Genomic DNA, 21,207 nt, shown 5'->3' with positions numbered 1-21,207 from the left:
TATAGCAATTAAACACTGGAATGGTAGAATGTGCAGAAGATGAATGTGCAAGTAGAGATACTGGGGTACAAAGGAGCAAGATAAATAAATAAATACAGTATGGGGATGAGGTAGATTGGATGGACTATTTACAGATGAGCTATGTACAGGTGCAGTGATCTGTGAGCTGCTCTGACAGATGGTGCTTAAAGCTAGTGAGGTAAGAGTCTCCAGCTTTAGTGATTTTTGCAGTTTGTTCCAGTCATTGGCAGCAGAGAACTGGAAGGAGAGGCGGCCAAAGGAAGAATTGGCTTTGGGGGTGACCAGTGAGATATACCTGCTGGAGCGCGTGCTACAGGTGGGTGCTGCTATGGTGTTAAGCATTGCTGTGCGTGTGTGTGTTCTATTTCTTCTGCAGGTGTACACATGTGGGTGCAAGTGTGTATACCCGTCTAGCCATTCTGTAGGGGGCTAGGGAGGAGATTATACTCTAAACTGTTTGCTTACCTTGTGCTCAAATGCTCTGGCTCATAGCTGTGTGTGCAGAACAGTTGGCATCACATGGAGGAGAGGCAAACACTTGTCTTTTTCCTCTCATTGTGTACAGTCACACACACGCACACACACACACACACACACACACACACACACACACACACACACACACACACACACACACACACACACACACACACACACACACACACACACACACACACACACACACACACACACACACACACACACACACACACACATACACTGCGGTATTCAGTACAGGCGCTGCCTAAATCCCTACCACTTTGCATTGTGGCTCCCTCCTGTCTCTGCGCTGAATGGGTCATCTCTGGGCTTCTGCCAGACATCTTGGAGACGTCTTTCTTTACCAAAACTAAGCAGATGAACACTGACGTCGGCCGGCAGAACAATCTCCCACCTGCATGAGTGAAAAGGATTCTCCTATAAGCTGTAATTAAGAAAGGACATTAGACATCATAGACGTACAGAAGCCCTGAAGCCCAAGGCAAAAAAGAAAACGATTGGAATAATCTATTCCGAATGACTTAGTATCTTGTTCGAATTACTTAGTATCTCATTTGAACAACTTAGTAAAAAAAAAATTGTTAGAACGAGATACAAAGTTGTTTGAATAACTATCTCGTTCAAATGACTTAATTTGTCTAGTTAGGCCTAATGTGTTATGCAGCACCATTTGTGCTTGTCAGATCGTTCCTGCAGCCATTCAATCACTGATTCCATCCATTGATATGATTTTTCATTCGTTGATAGGGCTGCTTTTGAATACCAGAACATGTAGTGGGCCAACAAGATCTCACGGTTTTATCAATTTGACTTCAGATTCTGATGTTGATCCACATTTCTCCAAACGTCAAGTTTCAACGTTGCTCCAAACGTCAAATGTCAAAGTGTTTTTGACACCCTGGGTTTCTCCTCTTGCTCAGCGTCTTCCTTGATTCATTCCAAATGCCTACATTAAGAGTTAAGGTTTGGGATAGTTTTAAAACAAAAACAACTACACTGTTAAGTTAAGGCATTCATTACGAATGGTTTTTGGTGAAGGTTAAGGTTTGGGATAGAAAAAAGGAAGAAAAAAAAGAATGTCCACCACTGGGATTGAACACTCCACCCTTGGAAAGACAATGCTGAGCAGGCGGCGCAACCCAGTGGGTCAAAAACGCTTCGGGAAATTTGATGTTTGGAGAAACTTGGATAAACGTCAGAATCTGAAGTCAAATTGTTAAAACCGTGAGATCAGGTTGGCCCACTTACATGCTCTGGCATTCAAAAGCAGCTCTGCTTTAGGCTATTAAATAACTGCCACTGAATAACCATATCAATGTATGGAATCATTGAATGAATGGCTGCAGCAACGGTCTTACAAGCACAGCTGGCACTGCATCAGGCCTAATTAGACAATTAAGTCGTTTGAATGAGATAATACGCTGTTCAAAATAATTAATATGTCATTTCAAACGAGTTAGTATCTCGTTTGAACGACTTAGTAAAAAAAACATATATTTACTAAGTTGTTTGAACTAGATAATTCAAAGTCTACGATTTTTTGTTTTGTTTTGCCTTGGGCTTCTGTAGGGCTTCCTTATAGACTCATAAACTCATGTAAAAAAAATAATAATAAATTAAGACCATCCAGCATTCCTTTACTCCTTTACCTAGTTAGTGTAATACAAAAAGCACATGCTTTGTATACTTTACTTTACTTACTTATACTTTACTTTTTTAGGGTTCAAACCGAAGTAAGGGTTCAAATCGGAGTCATCAGCGACTGCTTAAATATCTAGTATCATGGTACTGAACAGTCAGTAGGTATAAACTAACACCATTTGAATAAATGTCAGAGCTCTGGATTTAGACACTAAAGACCATGTCAGTAGAGCATAATTCCATATGATGGCTTTAGCTAAGCCCATTGTAAACACAGAGAAAGACAAGGGGTCAGAGAGAACAGGCCAATGTACATCATAGCTTTGACATTTCCTGGATGGATGGACAACAAGCTGAACGGATCAGAGGTGCTATTTTGGGTCAGTGGCTCGGAGACAGAATGTGGGATGGCTTGGAACTGGGATATCCTGATGGGAAGGCTCCGGGAAGGCTCCGGAACACTAAGAACCCCACTAGGGACCATTATGACCTTCAGCCTGCATGATGCCCAGGCTTTCCATTGTAACACACTGCATCAACAAGAAATGTACACACTTCAAAGTGTACTGTATGTAAACAAGGACAAACTTTGTAGTGTATGTCAACAAGTACACACATCGTAGGGTATGTCCTTGTCAACAAGTACACAACCTTATAATGTACATACTTTGTGTAGTATGTCAACAAGTACACACTGCAAAGTGTATGTCAAGAAGCACACACTCCTCAGAATACATCAACAAGTACACACTTCATAGAGTAAGTAAATAAGTATTCACTTCACACATTTGTGCAGACCTTACTGTCACAGTTAAGTGGTGTCCAATGCTAGCTATTGCTCTAGGGCAGGGATGGGCAACTTTAACGGAGGTGGGGGCCACAAAAAAATGGAGCTCATCATGAGGGGCCTCAGCGGCTCGTGGGCCTATATTTACTAAATAAACTAAAGTAAAAGCTATATACAGGGGATACCGGTACAGAGTCAATGTGCAGGTTAGTCGAGGTAATTTATACATGGAGGTAGGGGTAAAGTGACTATGCAGAGATAATAAACAGTGAGTAGCAGTAGTGTAAGCAAAGTAATGTAAATTGCCTGGGTGGCCATTCGATTAATTGTTCAGCAGTCTTATGGCTTGCGGGTAGAAGCTGTTAAGGTGCCGTTTGGACCTAGACTCGGTGCTCGGTACCGCTTGCTGTGAAGTAGCAGAGAGAATAGTCTATGACTTGGTTGAGTAGTATATAGGTCCTGGATGGTAGGATGTGCTGGGCCGTACGTACTACCCTCTGGAGCGCCTTACGGTTGAATGCCGAGCAGTTGCCATACCAGGCAGTGATGCAACCGGTCAGGATGCTCTCGATGGTGCAGCTGTTTAACTTTTTGAGGATCTGGGGACCCATTCCAAATCTTTTCAGTCTCTTGAGGGGGAAAAGGTGTGGTCGTGCCCTCTTCACGACTGTCTTGGTGTGTTTGGACCATGATAGTTTGTTGGTGATATGGACACCAAGGAACTTGAAACTCTCGACCCGATCCACTACAGCCCCATCGATGTGAATGGGGGCGTGTTCGGCCCTCCTTTTCCTGTAGTCCATGATCAGCTCCTTTGTCTTGCTCACGTTAAGGGAGAGGTTGTTGTCCTGGCACCACACTGCCAGGTCTCTGACCTCCTCCCAATAGACTGTCTCATCGTTGTGGGTGATCAGGCCTACCACTGTTGTGTTGTCAGCAAACTTAATGATGGTGTTGGAGTTGTGCTTGGCCACGCAGTCGTGGGTGAACATGGAGTACATGAGGAGACTAAGCACGCACCCCTGAGGGGCCTCCGTGTTGAGGATCAGCGTGGCAGATATGTTGTTGCCTACCCTTGCCACCTGGAGGTGGCCCATCAGGAAGTCCAGGATCCAGTTGCAGAAGGTGTTTAGTTCCAGAGTCCTTAGCTTTGTGGGCTCTATGGTGTTGAATGCTGAGCTGTAGTTAATGCACATAGTTGTTCCTTTTGTCCAGGTGTGAAAGGGCAGTGTGGAGTGCAATAGAGATTGGATTGTCTGTGGATCTGTTGGGGCGGTATGCGAATTGGAGTGGGTCTAGAGTTTCTGGGATGATGGTGTTGATGTGAGCAATGACCAGCCTTTCAAAGCACTTCATGGCTACAAACGTGAGTGCTAAGGGATGGTAGTCATTTATGCAGGTTACCTTCACTTTCTTGGGCACAGGAACTATGGTGGTCAGCATGAAACATGTAGGTATTACAGACTCAGTCAGGGAGAAATTCAAAATGTCAGTGAAGACACTTGCCAGTTGGTCCACACATGCTCTGAGTACATGTCCTGGTAAAGTGTATGGCCCCGAGGTCTTGTGAATGTTGGCCTGTTTAAATTTCTTGCTCACATTGGCTATGGAGAGCGTGATCACACAGTCGTCCGGAGCAGATGGTGCTCTCATGCATGCTTCAGTGTTGCTTGCCTCGAAGCGAGCATAAAAGGCATTTAGCTCGTCTGGTAGGCTCACGTCACTGGGCAGCTCACGGCTGGGTTTCCCTTTGTAGTCCGTAATAGTTTGCAAGCCCTGCCACATCCGACGTGCGTCAGAGTCGGTGTAGTAGGATTCAATCTTAGTCCTGCATTGACACTTTTCCTGTTTGATGGTTCGTCTGAAGGCATAGCGGGATTTCTTATAAGCGTCCGGATTAGTGTCCCGCTCCTTGAAAGCGGCACCTCTAGCCTTTAGCTCGGTGCGGATGTTGCCTGTAATCCATGGCTTCTGGTTGGGATATATACGTACGGTCACTGTGGGGATGACGTTGGATGAATTGGGGATGCCATTGGGGGGACGCCATTGGATGAATCCAGGAACATATTCCAGTCTGTGCTAGCAAAACAGTCCTATAGCGTAGCATCCTTGTCATCTGACCACTTCTGTATTGAGCGAGTCACTGGTACTTCCTGCTTTACTTTTCCCTTGTAAGCAGGAATCAGGAGGATATAATTATGGTCAGATAAGCCAAATGGAGGGCGAGGGAGAGCTTTGTATGCTTCTTTGTGTGTGGAGTAAAGATGGTCTTGTAACGTTCGTCGTCGGAATGAGACCAAAGCGCAGCATGGACAGTGTTCATGATTTTAATGTTCACAAAAACACTCAAACAAAATGACAACAGGAGAAAACGAAAGCACACAGTTCTGTCAGGGAAACAACCTAAACAGAAAACAACACCCCACAAAACCCAAACGGAAAATGACAACTTATATATGATTGTCAGAGACAACGATAGACAGCTGCCTCTGATTGGGAACCACACTCGGCAAAACATCAAAGAAATAGAAAACATAGATTTTCCCACCCAAGTCACACCCTGACCTAACCAAACATAGAGAATAAATAAGGATCTCTAAGGTCAGGGCGTGACAGGTCTAGAGTTTTTTTATTCTTCTGGTTGCACATGTGACATGCTGGTAGATATTAGGTAAAACGGATTTAAGTTTGCCTGCATTCAAGTCCCCGGCCACTAGGAGCGCCGCTTCTATATGAGCATTTTATTGTTTTACTTATGGCCTTATAGAGCGCGTCGAGTGTGGTCTTAGTGCCAGCATCGGTTTGTGGTGGTAAATAGGTGGCTACAAAAAAATATAGATGGTCTACAGCTTCGCGCACCAGCTATTATTGACAAATAGACACACACCCACACCCCTCGTCTTACCAGACGTAGCTGTTCTGTCCTGCCGATGCACGGAAAGCCAAGCCAATTGTGCAGTGCCTTCAGACAGTTTTCAGACCCCTTGACTTTTTCCACATTTTGTTACGTTACAGTCTTATTCTAAAATGTATTAAAAATGTTTCCCTCATCAATCTACACACAATACCATATGATGACAAAGCAAAAACTGTTTTTTATCATTTTTTGCAAATGTTTTCGAAATAAAAAACGTAAATATTACATTTACATAAGTATTCATACCCTATACTCAGTACTTTGTTGAAGCACCTTTCGCAGCAATTACAGCATCGAGTCTTCTTGGGTATGACGCTACAAGCTTGGCAAACTGGTATTTGGGGAGTTTCTCCCATTCTTCTCTGCAGATCCTCTCACACTCTGTCAGGTCGGATGAGGAGCATTGCTGCACAGCTATTTTCAGGTCTCTCCAGAGATGTTCGATCAGGTTCAAGCCCGGGCTCTGGCTGGGCCACTCAAGGACATTCAGAGTCTTGTCCCGAAGCCACTCCTGCGTTGTCTGTGCTGTGTGCTTAGGGTCGTTGTCCTGTTGGAAGGTGAACCTGTGTCCCAGTCTGAGGTCCTGAGCGCTCTGGAGCAGGTTTTCATCAAGGATCTCTCTGTACTTTGTACCTGCCGCTGGAAAACATCCCGGCAGCATGATACTGCCACCACCATGCATCAACGTAGGGATGGTGCCAGGTTTCCTCCAGACGTGACGCTTGGCATTCAGGCCAAAGAGTTCAGTCTTGGTTTCATCAAACCAGAGAATCTTGTTTCTCATCATCTGAGAGTCCTTTAGGTGCCTTTTGGCAAACTCTAAGCAGGCTGTCGTGTGACTTTTACTAAGGAGTGGCTTCCATCTGTCCACTCTACCAAAAAGGCCTGATTGGTGGAGTACTGCAGAGATGGTTGTCCTTCTGGAAGTTTCTCCCATCTGCACAGAGAAACTCTAGAGCTCTGTCAGAGTGAACATCGGGTTCTTGGTCACCTTCCCGACCAAGGCCCTCCTCTCCCGATTGCTCAGTTTCCTGGGCCGCCAGCTCTAGGAAGAGTCTTGGTGATTCCAAACTTCTTCCATTTAAGAATGATGGAGGCCACTGTGTTCTTGGGGACCTTCCATGCTGCAGACATTTTTTGGTACCCTTCCCAAGATCTTTGCCTCAACATAATCCTGTCTCGGAGCTCCACGGACAATTCCTTCAACCTCATGGCTTAGTATTTGCTCTGACATGCACTGTCAACTGAGTCCTTTTATAGACAGGTGTGTGCCTTTCCAAATCATGTCCAATCAATTGAATTTACCACAGTTGGACTCCAATCAAGTTGTAGAAACATCTCAAGGATGATCAATGGAAACAGGATGCAACTGAGGTCAATTTCGAGTCTCATAGCAAAGGGTTTGAATACTTATGTAATAAGGTATTTTCTGTTTTCGCTTTCCATTATGGGGTATTGTGTGTAGATTGCTGAGGATTTTTATTCAACCCATTTTAAAATAAGGCTGTAACGTAACATTTTGAAAAAGTCAAGGGGTCTGAATACTTTCCGAAGGCACTGTATATTATCCATGTTGTCGTTCAGCCACGACTCTGTGAAACATAAGATATTACAGTTTTTAATAACCCGTTGGTATGATAGTCCCAAACAGAGATCATCCATTTTATTCTCCAGTAATTGCACGTTGGCCAATAGAACGGATGGTAGAGGCGGGTTACCCTCTCGCCAACGAATTCTCACAAGGCAACCCGATCACAAGGCAGCCCTCTGTATATCCGTCTTTTCTTCACGCAAATTATATGTATTTCGGCCTGGTTTCGGAGAAGCAGTAAATCATTTGCGTCGGACTCATTAAAGAAAAAATCTTTGTCCAGTTTGAGGTGAGTAATCACTGTTCTGATATCCAGAAGCTCTTTTTGGTCATAAGATACAGTAGCAGCAATAGTATGTACAAAATAAGTTACAAACAATGCGAAAAAAACACACAAAATAGCACAGTTGGTTAGGAGCCCGTAAAACAGCAGCCATCCCCTCCAGTGCCATTATCAGATATATGAAATAGAACTGTGTTCCCCTGAACTCCAATTTAATAGCTGAGGTATGAGAAGGGAAATAAACACAGATATGTTGCCAGAGAACATAGCAGCCATAGGTGTCCCAATGAAGATGCCTTCCAAATGAACTGTACATGGATGCGCCATTACTCTGCACCCCAGATCATTTCTAAGTAATAAAGCAACTAATACTTTCTAACTAATAAAGCACAGCTCTTATCATATCCCCACTTAATTGATTATGTAGCTCATCAGAGGCTCCTTTCAGGGGCTAGTCCTGTCGCTTGGCCTGTGACTGACTCTGGCCTACTGTAACCTAAGCTCTGAGCTCTATGGCAATTATATTCAGTGCACCAAGAGACAAACAGGCACTGACAACTCTACTAACTCTACACCACTATTATACAATAACATTCAGACCATGTCAGGGCACGGCAGGGCCAAGGCCTTTTCATGGGTTTGGTATAGATGTCAGCTACCGGTATGCTTTTACCAATTTTCATGTCAAATGCTTTAATTATTTTCACAGGTTATTTTCATTCCACACTGCCACCTCTGTCCCTCTGTCTCTGTCCCTAAAGGGTACACAAAGAGGCCAAAATACTGTAGTTTTATTATTATCATCATAGCTTTTGATAAAGTATTTCTGCTAAAATTAGAAGTTATTTTGAGCGAGGAGGAGGTGGTCAGTGATTGTGCTCAGCGTTTCCTGGTTCCAGTACAGAGGCGCCCAGTGTGTTCAGGACAGGTTGATTTGTACACAGAGGCTAGATGGCAAGCTGGAGCTGCAGTGCCGGTGAGTAGAAGGGGAGGGACACACAGTTCTAGGGACAGAAAGAATGCTTCCTACATCAACGGAAATACCAGCCCAAAGACTCAGAGGCTGGACTCAGATTACAGACACAGAAATACACACATAGAGAGAAACACACACAATCACAAGGGCATACGGTATACTCAAATAGAAACAAAGTCCATGAGAGTAAACACATGACACATCCTCACATACCCTCCATAACACACTCATAACCACACAAACACACACACAGTAACACGCACAAACACAGTCTCACACACACACACACACACACACACACACACACACTCTGACCTGAATTCTTCCTTTTCTGACACCATCCTCCTCTTACTCAGGAAAAGGATGTGTGTTCTTGCATAACCTTACAAAACAGTGACCAGGGGCCAGCAGTGCAGCGGCTGCCAAGAGCAGAGGTCAAGCCTAAGTGAGCCTCTCAGCTTTATGGCCTAGCAAACAAACGAGGATGGGGCAACTTTCATACTAGGTTAACACACACACGGCTGTCCCTTTGTCCTTCTCACAACACTAGGACATATGTCACTTTGTATTAAACATACCCACAGTCCACATGGCGCTAGTGTTGCTTTGGATCAGTCTTGGTGGATGGATCTGACTGTTTCCAATAGAGAGGCTTGGCCATTAGCATTAATCACAGTCATTGTAAATAGTTCAGTTATAAATAAAAACCATCCAGTAGAACAGACTGGATGGCTGCTGGCCGGTCTGCCACCACAGCTGTTGAAGTAACATCATTTCATCAACACAAAGATGATGAACACAGATGATGTCATTTCTAAGAATGATGAACTGGAGAGAGATGCCATTGGACCTCTGGATGTGTGTCTTTGATATATAGACCCATTTGGCTATAGCCTGGCCATTTTCAGCCAACCTGTCCAAGCTCATATCGTAAAGTGAGATGATGTGGAATGATCTTCTTTGTTGTGGTGTTCAGTGTGGTTTCTATAGTTTCAGCATAGTTTCATGTCTCCGTATGGCAATTTCTTTGTGATGTTGTGTATTTATCGTAAGGCAGGCTGACTGCCCATGAAGCAACAGTGAGTAGAAAAACATCTGTCGTCATGGTTAAGTTTGATTTGATGGGAGAGGTAGAGAAACGTAGATATTAACAGCAGCGATCATTTCATCCTTGCTGATCACTATCACTTCAGCATTTAGGAGTTGTGATCCTGAGGAGGAAAACCCAGAAGTCATAATCTCTTACATAGCAACAAGTTTTATAACATCCATAGAACTCAAACTATTCAACAGCTGCTAAATTGTTTTTATATAGGTATAGAATTAAAGCAGATTGTGTGATGGAAGGACAGTGCTTTACATCATTTGGAGTTAAACCATTTGGAATAAGGGGCTTGTCAGAGCGGAAGCCTTTGCTTGGGGAGGAGGTCTGCAGTGCACACCCCCGCCCCGCAAAATTAACTCACTCAAAACTAGTGTGGGACCCTCAAGGGACCAGAAGGAGCCAGTAGCTTTGATGAATTCACCAGCTAACCCAAACAGAAAAACTTTATAATTGTGCCAAGATAAAATATTTGGTCAATTGTGACAATTACCGTAGTCAACATTTGTCTTCAAAAGTGTATTATAAAATAATGACTTTATTACATAGACATGAAGCAGAAGCTGTTTTGAAATCTGCAGGAAAAATAACAAAACTTTGGTCTGCATTATGATGGACTATGACATCATGCACATAAACCAGAATCTTGGGCTAGGGTCATCCAAGAAAAACATCTCATTCCCAGTAACAGCCAAGAATGCCTATTTCCAGGTTTTATTATAAACTTGAGCTAAGCGCTCCAGGAAGGTTGCCAAGGGGACCATGGGTCCTGTACTTCACTCTTGTGTAAAAGTCATTAGTTGTTTTCATTTCTTTCCATCTTTCGTTCAACTGTGAATTAATGCAGCAAAGCGGTGGACCTCTCAAGGGGTTTTCACATTTAAAAGAGCCTAATCAAACACCTACGTTGTAAATGGAACCTATTACCGCTAATGGCTTACCTAGGAATGAATCCTGATGAAGCCTTGACGAGGGCTATTAGCACTGCAGGTTTTTGTCATCATCCACAGTGGTTTAAGGGTAGTCATTAGAGTTACTATCCTCTTGTTCTTTTGATTTGAACTAAATGTGCCATTTCTGCTTTTAAACAGCGGCTGCCTTTTACAGGATGCTGATAGCAGCTACAGGAGAAAGTCAGACCACATATAAGTGTGGGCTGCAGGTTTTAGAGATAAGGTATTGTACCATAGGAATTATTTGACTTTCAAGGAACATGGAAGGGTTCCCTGTGGCTCAGTCGGTAGAGTGTGGTGTGTTCAACATTAGGGTTGTGGGTTCGATTCCCATGGGGGACCAGTATGAAAATGTATGCACTCACTACTGTAAGTCACTCTGGATAAGACTGTCTGCTGAATGACTATGATATTAATGAAATCCATGAAAATGTTATTGAGTGAGTTCAAATGACATAAATAACTGGTTGATTGTTTGAGTAGGATTAGTAAAGATAGAGTCAATATTCACCACTTTGTCAAAAAAAGTGAGAACATAAATGTGTAAGAAATGTGGCATCTGGATATTGGAAGGAATAGTTACATAAAGTCCAAATATTGTACTGTATTATATAAAAAATACATGATTATTATGAAGCCTGTGTGGAGGGAATTTCATCATGTTCTTGGCCTGACTGTCTTTGAGAGTTTCCTTGTTTACCGTGATAGGCTGATTGTCTGCTACATCTAATTTTAACTGTCAAGTCTGACTACAAAGGGGCAAAAATGCCCTCAAGGCCAGAGTCTGAGGTTTGGAAATTTCTTTCTGGTCACTCCAGTCTAGTCTAATACCAACAGGGCAATGTCATGGGATCAACCACACTCTCTTAAGGGTGGTGGTGTGGGGGGGGGGGATACATTAGCTAATTTAAAATGAATTATTTTATATCAGATGTTACAATTGTATTAGTTGTCACAGTAGAGAAAGTTATCTTAATTCTGAAATACTTTATAAATACCCTGGCATGCCTTGGTCATCCATTATGTAATTTTAGAAGCCTCCCTCCTGGAGTGAGCATTAAGTGCAGTTGGTATGGTCCAGTGGAGGGAGGGCGACTGGAAAGTGGAAATGTTTGTACTGATTTCACTATGATGGCCAATATGATCAAGACAGCTGAACTTGCCTTCAATATTTGATTAGATTTTTATTGTTTTTATTTGTTTTTATGTGTTTTTATTATTCAACATCAAGTTTGATAAGTTTGCTCATTCTTAACAAGAATAAAACGAGACTAAATATCACATTTTATCTGACAACATTACAGCACCATGTTGATTACAAGTAAGTAACAACTTTTCTTCTATGAACTTTAGTACTACAATACAAATTCTAGGACTCCGACAAATATAAACTTACATGTATTAACATATTCAGAGAGCCACTACTAACCTGATAGGGTGTCAGCTGTGAGGTTCATGTGATGCTCAAAATGAGGTGAGGAGTTCAGATGATGTAAGGTGATGTGCTGCACCACCACATGATCATCAGCCCTTTAGTCTAACGCATGCTCTAGACTATAGTTTTGCAACAGGCTTTTAAAAATACTTATTTAACTAGCCTAGATGTTTTGTCATATAGATTCAAAAGGAATAGTTTGACTTTCAAGGAACATGAAAGGGTTCACTGTGGCTTAGTTGGTAACGCATGTGTGTGCAACATCAGGGTTGTGGGTTTGATTCCCACAAGGGACCAGTATGAAAATAAATGCACTCACTACTGTAAATCACTCTGGATAAGACTGTCTGCTAAATAAATGACTATAATGTTAATAAAATCCTTGGTGTTCTTCAGTGAGCTCTAATGAAAAAAATAAGTGGTTGATTGTTTGAGTAGGATCAGTAAAGACAGTGTGAATATTCAACATTTTGTCAAGGAAAGTGAGTACATAAATATGATACTTAAAATGTATTATTTTATATCAAATAATTTAATAAATACTTGTTTAAATAGCCTAGATGTTTTGTCATAGATTCGAAAGTTAAGTTTCTTAGTTTACTCTAAAATTAAGAAAATTAATAAAAAATGTCCATATAAAATAATCAAATGACATCTTAAGAATTTACGCCTACAGAGTACTTCATTAATATTTTTATTTCTGGCCTGTAGGTTGAGTGTTATGTGGGAGTGTGTTATATTGAATTCTTCATGCAGGTGCCAGTCAATTGTTTAAATTAATTTCAGTGATGTTAGTGTTAGTGTGTAATGTTAGTGTGTAATATACTGTATTTGTTTCCTGCTCCATATATATTCCTAGGCCGTAGGCAATGGGTTCAGGCTGCAATATTTGATGAACTTAGGAGTTATGATAGAAAACCAGCTACTTTGGAATCAGAGATAAAATGCCTAGCACATCTGTTGTTTTCCAATAAGTCTTTTTCCCATGGTGTTAGCTTTTCAGAGGAACCAGACTGAACAAAGTCACTCAATCATTGCAATGGATTACAGTATTTGGTCTCTAATCAACTAACTGTTGTATTTCACCATTTTAAGATTTGGCATCTTATCATGTGCATAGTTCTACTTGACCATTAAATGCCAAGTATTTCAATGCAATCAACATGATTCAAAGTGAGCAGACCCCTAAGTTGGGCTCGTTTCCAGATGGTTCTCTAAAAAGGTTCAGTAGAGATTGACCGGTTCATTGTGGTGTCTAGTATTTCCTAGAAGACCTTAATTCACCAATTATACTTTCTGCAATCTGAAAGTTCTCTAACTATAGCAGCGAAAATCCCTCCAACTCATTTCCCCATTGGCATGAATGGATCACACAGACACTGTTGTTAGCAACCAAGAGCAACAGAGCACAGGAACAATTATACCTATGACCTAATGCAATTCTACCTGCCAACTTTGGCCGGGGAGTAATGGAATGAGACAAGCCAGCGCTGGTATAGATGGTTAAGGGGGATAAGTTATTGTGTAACAATCACCAGGTGCTCTCTGATTGCCATTGTTATGGAGCCATTGTTACTTTTTCCATATTAACTCTGATTTGCTGACCGAGTGACACTCTTGGGTCATACACAAAATACCTAACAGAACAGAAACATGATAGATGACCAACTGCTGGATATCACTGTTGTTTGCGATTCATCAAACATCTATATTCTCTGATTTATTTTTATTTTACCGTTATTTTACCAGGTAAGTTGACTGAGAACACGTTCTCATTTGCAGCAACGACCTGGGGAATAGTTACAGGGGAGAGGAGGGGGATGAATGAGCCAATTGTAAACTGGGGATTATTAGGTGACCGTGATGGTTGAGGGCCAGATTGGGAATTTAGCCAGGACACCGGGGTTAACACCCCTACTCTTACAATAAGTGCCATGGGATCTTTAATGACCTCAGAGAGTCAGGACACCCGTTTAACGTCCCATCCGAAAGACAGCACCCTACACAGAGCAGTGTCCCCAATCACTGCTCTGGGGCATTGGGATCTTTGTTTAGACCAGAGGAAAGAGTGCCTCCTACTGGCCCTCCAACACCACTTCCAGCAGCACCTGGTCTCCCATCCAGGGACTGACCAGGACCAACCCTGCTTAGCTTCAGAAGCAAGCCAGCAGTGGTATGCAGGGTGGTATGCTGCTGGCCAAATTTAAGAACAGAAAATGGAGGTCAGTTCTATCTTTTGGTCTTTCCTGTCTTTTCCTCATAAAAATGTCCTTGTTTACAGTCATTCAGAGGACATATGTTGACCATTCACTAGAACACATCCATTGTGTTGTAATCTAACTAGGCCACAGTAACCACCCAAAGTCATATCATCCCTAGCACTCCACGTGTCTAGTGTTACAGTTCTCAACATAACTTCACAGACATTTGAGGTTTTCATACCACTTTTACACCTCACTTGACACTTGCCATCCCAGTAAAAAGCAGCTGTATTTGCATTCCACTGAGGCTGTCGAGTCTAAGGCTTGGTCCTCTGGAGGATGTTGTGAAGATCAGAACCATGTAAGCTGTCAGAGCAGAGAGATGTTACCATATCACACTGAGACGCTTTTCTCGTGTCTATCCACTTATGAAGAGACATGGCAAAAGACAGCTCTAGGCCTGGAGGCCCATATAGTGGTAGGACTTAGGAGACTGCTACGAAGAGTGGGTGTGTAGTGTGTGCGGTGCGCGGTGCGCGCTGGGAAGCCACTCGGGGGGGGAGGCAAGGATTGCGTCAGGGCTAGAGCACGTACCGCCATTTTCCCAGGCCCCTAAACACACTCCTCCGACTTCCTGGCGCTGTGAGGGAGGGAGGGGTTGAATTGCGAGCACGCATCTCTTATCAGAACCCAGAGCACAACTTCCTCCAAGGCGGCCTGAGGAATTTGGAAAAGGAAGAGCCTTTCCCTTCTTGGCCTTATTAAAATTGGCGTTCTCACAGATACAATCATGCTTATACGCAGGGAGAATACAGTGGTGAACAAGGCGCAGTGAAGTTAATTGTTCACAGTTTTATATATATTTCATACTGCAACTGGGTCACCTGTCTTATGCCTTTTCCAGCCCTGTGATGTCATTCTGACCACTGGTTTGGGTAGCTAATAGTTTATTTACATCTGGGAGCAGGGTGTTATTATAAGGTGATAACAACTTATTCCGCCATAGGCTTTATGGTTGTTCCACGGTGCCTTTTGAGAAGTGTAACTTCATCTCAAGAGGTTAAATAAATAAAAATACTACAGCAAGTGCATATTAAGTGCCAAATAAAGTAACATGGTTGACCGTAACAGGGTTGACAGTAACAGGGTTGACGATTTCATCTTAAATCAGCCTGTCTATCTATGGGTAACAGGGTTGATGTGTTAGGCTTGACCCGCTCAGTTTTCCACCACAAAACACAGGAAATGGCCAAAAAGAGTAGAACCAGCTCACCTATTTTTACACTATGATTTGACTATTAGCTGTTTAATGTTGCTTTTGGAAAAAATATTAAAAAAGGTATAGTTTATTTTCACCATATTCAAATGGGAGTTCACGTAGCAGGGTTGACCTTAAAATGAGGGACAGAGGTAAATGAATCACTAATCACACTAAATAATAATCTAGAGAAATGACTTTGTCAAAGCAAAATAATAACTAGGGCTTCACAATGATGGCGAAAACTTAGAGAAATGTTGGGGTTAAGTGGATTAAAATCTTCCTAGATGTCACAGAGGGTGCAGGCTTTAAATGTAACCTAGGCAGGTACATTCTGATACATAGCTTTACAGCCTCAGAGTTATGTGATACTAGGCTGTATGTCATATTTTAGCAGGTACAGCTGATCTCCTCTCTAATGTCACAAACTCTGTCCGTCCATCCCACAACTTGTATTTGTATTTATTATGGATCCCCATTAGCTGCTGCCAAGACAGCAACTATTCTTACTGGGGTCCAGCAAAATGAAGGCAATTATACATTTTTAAAAACATTACAATACATTCACAACAGATTTCACAACATAATACGTGTGTGCCCTCGGGCCCCTACTCTACTACTACATACCGTGCCTTGCAAAAGTATTCATCCCCCCTTGCCATTTTTCCTATTTTGTTGCATTACAACCTGTAATTTAAATTGATTTTTATTTGGATTTCATGTAATGGACATACATAAAATAGTCCAAATTGGTGAAGTGAAATGAAAAAAAATACTTGTTTCAAAAAATTCAAAAAATATATAAAAATGAAAAGTTGTGCGTGCATATATATTCACCCCTTTGCTATATGAAGCCCCTAAATAAGATCTGGTGCAACCAATTACCTTCAGAAGTCACAGAATTAGTTAAATAAAGTCCACCTGTGTGCAATCTAAGTGTCACATGATCTGTCACATGATCTCAGTATATATACACCTGTTCTGAAAGGCCCCAGAGTCTGCAACACCACTAAGCAAGGGGCACCACCAAGCAAGCGGCACCATGAAGACCAAGGAGCTCTCCAAACAGGTCAGGGACAAAGTTGTGGAGAAGTACAGATCAGGGTTGGGTTATAAAAAAATATCTGAAACATTGAACATCCCACAGAGCACCATTTTAATCCATTATTAAAAAATGGAAAGAATCTGGCACCACAACAAGGCTGCCAAGAGAGGGCCGCCCACCAAAACTCACAGACCAGGCAAGGAGGGCATTAATCAGAGAGGCAGCAAAGAGATGAAAGATAACCGTGAAGGAGCTGCAAAGCGCCACAGAGGAGATTGGAGTATCTGTCCATAGGACCACTTTAAGCCGTATACTCCACAGAGCTGGGCTTTACGGAAGACTGGCAAGAAAAAAGCCATTGCTTCAAGAAAGAAATATGCAAACATGTTTGCTATTCACCAAAAGGCATGTGGGAGACTCCCCAAACATTAGGAAGAAGGTACTCTGGTCAGATGAGACTAAAATTGAGATTTTTGGCCATCAAGGTAAACGATATGTCTGGCACAAACCCAACACCTTTCATCACCCCGAGAACACCATCCCCACAGTGAAGCATGGTGGTGGCAGCATCATGCTGTGGGGATATTTTTGAGGGAAACCTGTTTCAGTCTTCCAGAGATTTGAGACTGGAACGGAGGTTCACCTTCCAGCAGGACAATGACTCTAAGCATAATGCTAAAGCAACACTCGAGTGGATTAAAGGGAAACATTTAAATGTCTTGGAAAGGCCCAGTCAAAGCCCAGACCTCAATCCAATTGAGAATCTGTGGTATGACTTAAAGATTGCTGTACACCAGCGGAACCCATCCAACTTGAAGGAGCTGGAGCAGTTTTGCCTTGAAGAATGGCCAAAAATCCCAGTGGCTAGATGTGCCAAGCTTATAGAGACATACCCCAAGAGACTTGCAGCTGTAATTGCTGCAAAAGGTGGCTCTACAAAGCATTGACTATGGGGGGATGAATAGTTATGCACGCTGAAGTTTTCCATTTTTTTGTCTTATTTCTTATTTGTTTCACAATTAAAAATATTTTGCATCTTCAAAGTGGTAGGCATGTTGTGTAAATGAAATGATACAAACCCCCAAAAAATCTATTTTAATTCCAGGTTGTAAAGCAACAAAATAGGAAAAATGTCAAAGGGGGTGAATACTTTCGCAAGCCACTGTATCTACAACACAAAATCCATGTGTACGTGTGTGTATCGTGCATATGTTATCGTGTGTATGTATGCATGTGTCTGTGCCTGTCGGTCTGTTTTTTAAATTAAATGTTAGTGCTTGCATGAGTTACTTGATGTGGAATAGAGTTCCATGTAGTCATGGCTCTATGTAGTACTGTGTACCTCCCATAGTCTGTTCTGGACTTGGGGACTGTGAAGATACCTTTGGGGGCTTGTCTTGTGGGGTATGCATGGGTGTCCGAGCTGTGTGCCAGCAGTTCAAATAGACAGCTTGGTGCATTCAACATTCAACTTCTCACAAATACAAGTAGCGATGAAGTGAATCTCTCCTCCACTTTGAGCCAGGAGAGATTGACATGCATATTATTAATGTTAGCTCTCTGTGTACATCCAAGGGCCAGCCATGCTGCCCTGTTCTGAGCCAATTCCAATTTTCCTAAGTCCCTCTTTGTGGCACCTGACCACACGTCTGAACAGTAGTCCAGGTGTGACAAAACTAGGGCCTGTAGGACCTGCCTTGTTGATAGTGCTGTTAAGAATGCAGAGCAGATCTTTATTATGGACAGACTTCTCTCCATCCTAGCTACTGTTGTATCAATATGTTTTGACCACGACAGTTTACAATCCAGGGTTACTCCAAGCAGTTTAGTCTCCTCAACTTGCTCAATTTACACATTATTCATTACAAGATTTAGTTGAGGTTTAGGGTTTAGTGAATGATTTATCTCAGATACAATGCTTTTAGTTTTTGAAATATTTAGGATAAACTTATTCCTTGCCACCAATTCTGAAACTAACTGCAGTTCTTTGAAGTGTTGCAGTCAATTCAGTTGCTGTGGTGGCTGACGTGTATATTGTTGAGTCATCCGCATACATAAACTCAGCAAAAAAAGAAACGTCCCTTTTTCAGGACCCTGTCTTTCAAAAAATAATTCTTAAAATCCAAATAACTTCACAGATCTTCATTGTAAAGGGTTTAAACACTGTTTCCCATGCTTGTTCAATTAACCATGAACAATTAAGGAACATGCACCTGTGGAACGGTCGTTAAGAAACTAACAGCTTACAGACCGTAGGCAATTAAGGTCACAATTATGAAAACTTAGGACACTAAAGAAGCCTTTCTACTGACTCTGAAAAACGGCAAAAGAAAGATGCCCAGGGTCCCTGCTCATCTGCATGAATGTGCCTTAGGCATGCTGCAAGGAGGCATGAGGACTGCAGATGTGGCCAGGGCAATAAATTGCAATGTCCGTACTGTGAGACGCCTAAGACAGCGCTACAGGGAGACAGGACAGACAGCTGATTGTCCTCGCAGTGGCAGACCACATGTAACAACACCTGCACAGGATCGGCACATCCGAGCATCACACCTGCGGGACAGGTACAGGATGGCAACAACAACTGCCTGAGTTACACCAAGAACACACAATCCCTCCATCAGTGCTCAGACTGTCCGCAATAGGCTGAGAGAGGCTGGACAGGGCTTGTAGACCTGTTGTAAGGCAGGTCCTCACCAGACATCACCGGCAATAACGTCGCCTATGGGCACAAACCCACCGTTGCTGGACCAGACAGGACTAGCAAAAAGTGCTCTTCACTGACGAGTCGCGGTTTTGTCTCACCAGGGGTGATGGTCAGATTCGCGTTTATCGTCGAAGGAATGAGCATTACACCGAGGCCTGTACTCTGCAGCGGGACAGATTTGGAGGTGGAGGGTCCGTCATGGTCTGGGACAGTGTGTCCCAGCATCATCAGACTGAACTTGTTGTCATTGCAGGCAATCTCAATGCTGTGTGTTACAGGAAAGACATCCTCCTCCCTCATGTGGTATCCTTCCTGCAGGCTCATCCTGACATGACCTTCCAGCATGACAATGCCACCAGCCATACTGTTTGTTCTGTGCGTGATTTCCTGCAAGACAGTAATGTCAGTGTTCTGCCATTGCCAGCGAAGAGCCCGGATCTCAATCCCATTGAGCACGTCTGAGACCTGTTGGATCGGAAGGTGAGGGCTAGGGCCATTCCCTCCAGAAATGTCCGGGAACTTGCAGGTGCCTTGGTGGAAGAGTGGGGTAACATCTCACAGCAAGAACTGGCAAATCTGGTGCAGTCCATGAGAAGGAGATGCACTGCAATACCTAATGCAGCTGGTGGCCACACCACATACTGACTGTTACTTTTGATTTTGACCCCCCTTTGTTCGGGGACACATTATTCCAGTTCTGTTAGTCACATGTCTGTGGAACTTGTTCAGTTTATGTCTCAGTTGTTGAATTTTGTTATGTTCATACAAATATTTGCATGTGTTAAGTTTACTGAATATTAACACAGTTGACAGTGAGAGGACATTTCTTTTTTTTGCTGAGTTTAGATATTCCTGGCTTTACTTAAAACCAGTGGCATGTCGTTAGTAAATATTGAAAAAAGTAAGGGGCCTAGACAGCTGCCTGGAGAATTCCTGATTCAACCTGGATTTTGTTGGAGAGGCTTCCATTATAGACCACCCTGTGTGTTCTGTTAGACCGATAACTCTTTATCCACATTATAGCAGGGGGTGTACAGCCATAACACATATGTTTTTTCTGCAACATACTATGATCGATAATGTCAAAAGCCTCACTGAAGTCTAACAAAACGCCCTCCACAATATTTTTTTAATACATTTCTATCAGTCATTTGTGTAAGCGCTGTGCTTGTTGAATGTCCTTCCCTAAAAGCATACTGAAAGTCTGTTGTCAATTTGTTTACTGTAAAATAGCATTGTATCTGGTTAAATAAAGGGGAAATCTGGTCAAACACAATTTTTCCCAAAAGTTTACTAGGGGTTGGTAGCAGGCTGATTGGCCGGCTATTTGAACCAGTAAAGAAGGCTATACTATTCTTAGGTAGGGAAAACCTTAGGTAGGGAAAACCTTTTGCTTCCCTCCAGGCCTGAGGGCACACACTTTCTAGTAGGCTTAAATTGAAGATCTGGGAAATAGGAGTAGCAATATTGTCCGCTATTATCTTCTGTAATTTTCCATCCAAGTTGTCAGACCCCAGTGGCTTGTCATTGATGATAGACAACTTTCATTTGTTCACCTTCCACACTTACTTCACGGAATTCAAAATTACAACCCTTGTCTTTCATAATTTGGTCAGATGCACTTGGATGTGTTGTGTCAATGTTTGTTGCTGGCATTTCATGCCTAAGTTTGCAAAATCATTAAAGTAGTTGGCAATGTCAGTGAGTTGTGTGAGGAATGAGCCATCTGATTCAATGAATGATGGAGAAGAGTTTGCCCAAAATGTAATTTAAGGTGCTCCAAAGCTTT

At 42.5% G+C, this 21,207-nt stretch overlaps 1 protein-coding gene across 2 annotated transcripts in view; it reads left to right on the top strand.

Moving 5' to 3' along the window:
- LOC139532028 (rho GTPase-activating protein 7) overlaps positions 1-21,207 on the top strand; it is a 100,965-nt gene that overhangs the window by 55,754 nt on the left and 24,004 nt on the right. The window contains exon 1 of one of the 2 annotated variants that reach the window (XM_071329145.1): positions 11,905-12,093. The exons of the other annotated variant lie outside the window; for it this stretch is intronic. Coding sequence (XP_071185246.1) covers positions 12,081-12,093 — 13 coding nt within the window. The 5' untranslated portion in view covers positions 11,905-12,080. Of the gene's footprint in view, positions 1-11,904; positions 12,094-21,207 lie in introns of those variants that run through there. 2 annotated transcript variants of the gene reach the window in all.

Source organism: Salvelinus alpinus, chromosome 1 (assembly GCF_045679555.1).
Source record: "Salvelinus alpinus chromosome 1, SLU_Salpinus.1, whole genome shotgun sequence".
NCBI classification, from domain to species: domain Eukaryota; kingdom Metazoa; phylum Chordata; class Actinopteri; order Salmoniformes; family Salmonidae; genus Salvelinus; species Salvelinus alpinus.
This window is presented reverse-complemented; position numbering and strand designations above follow the sequence as displayed.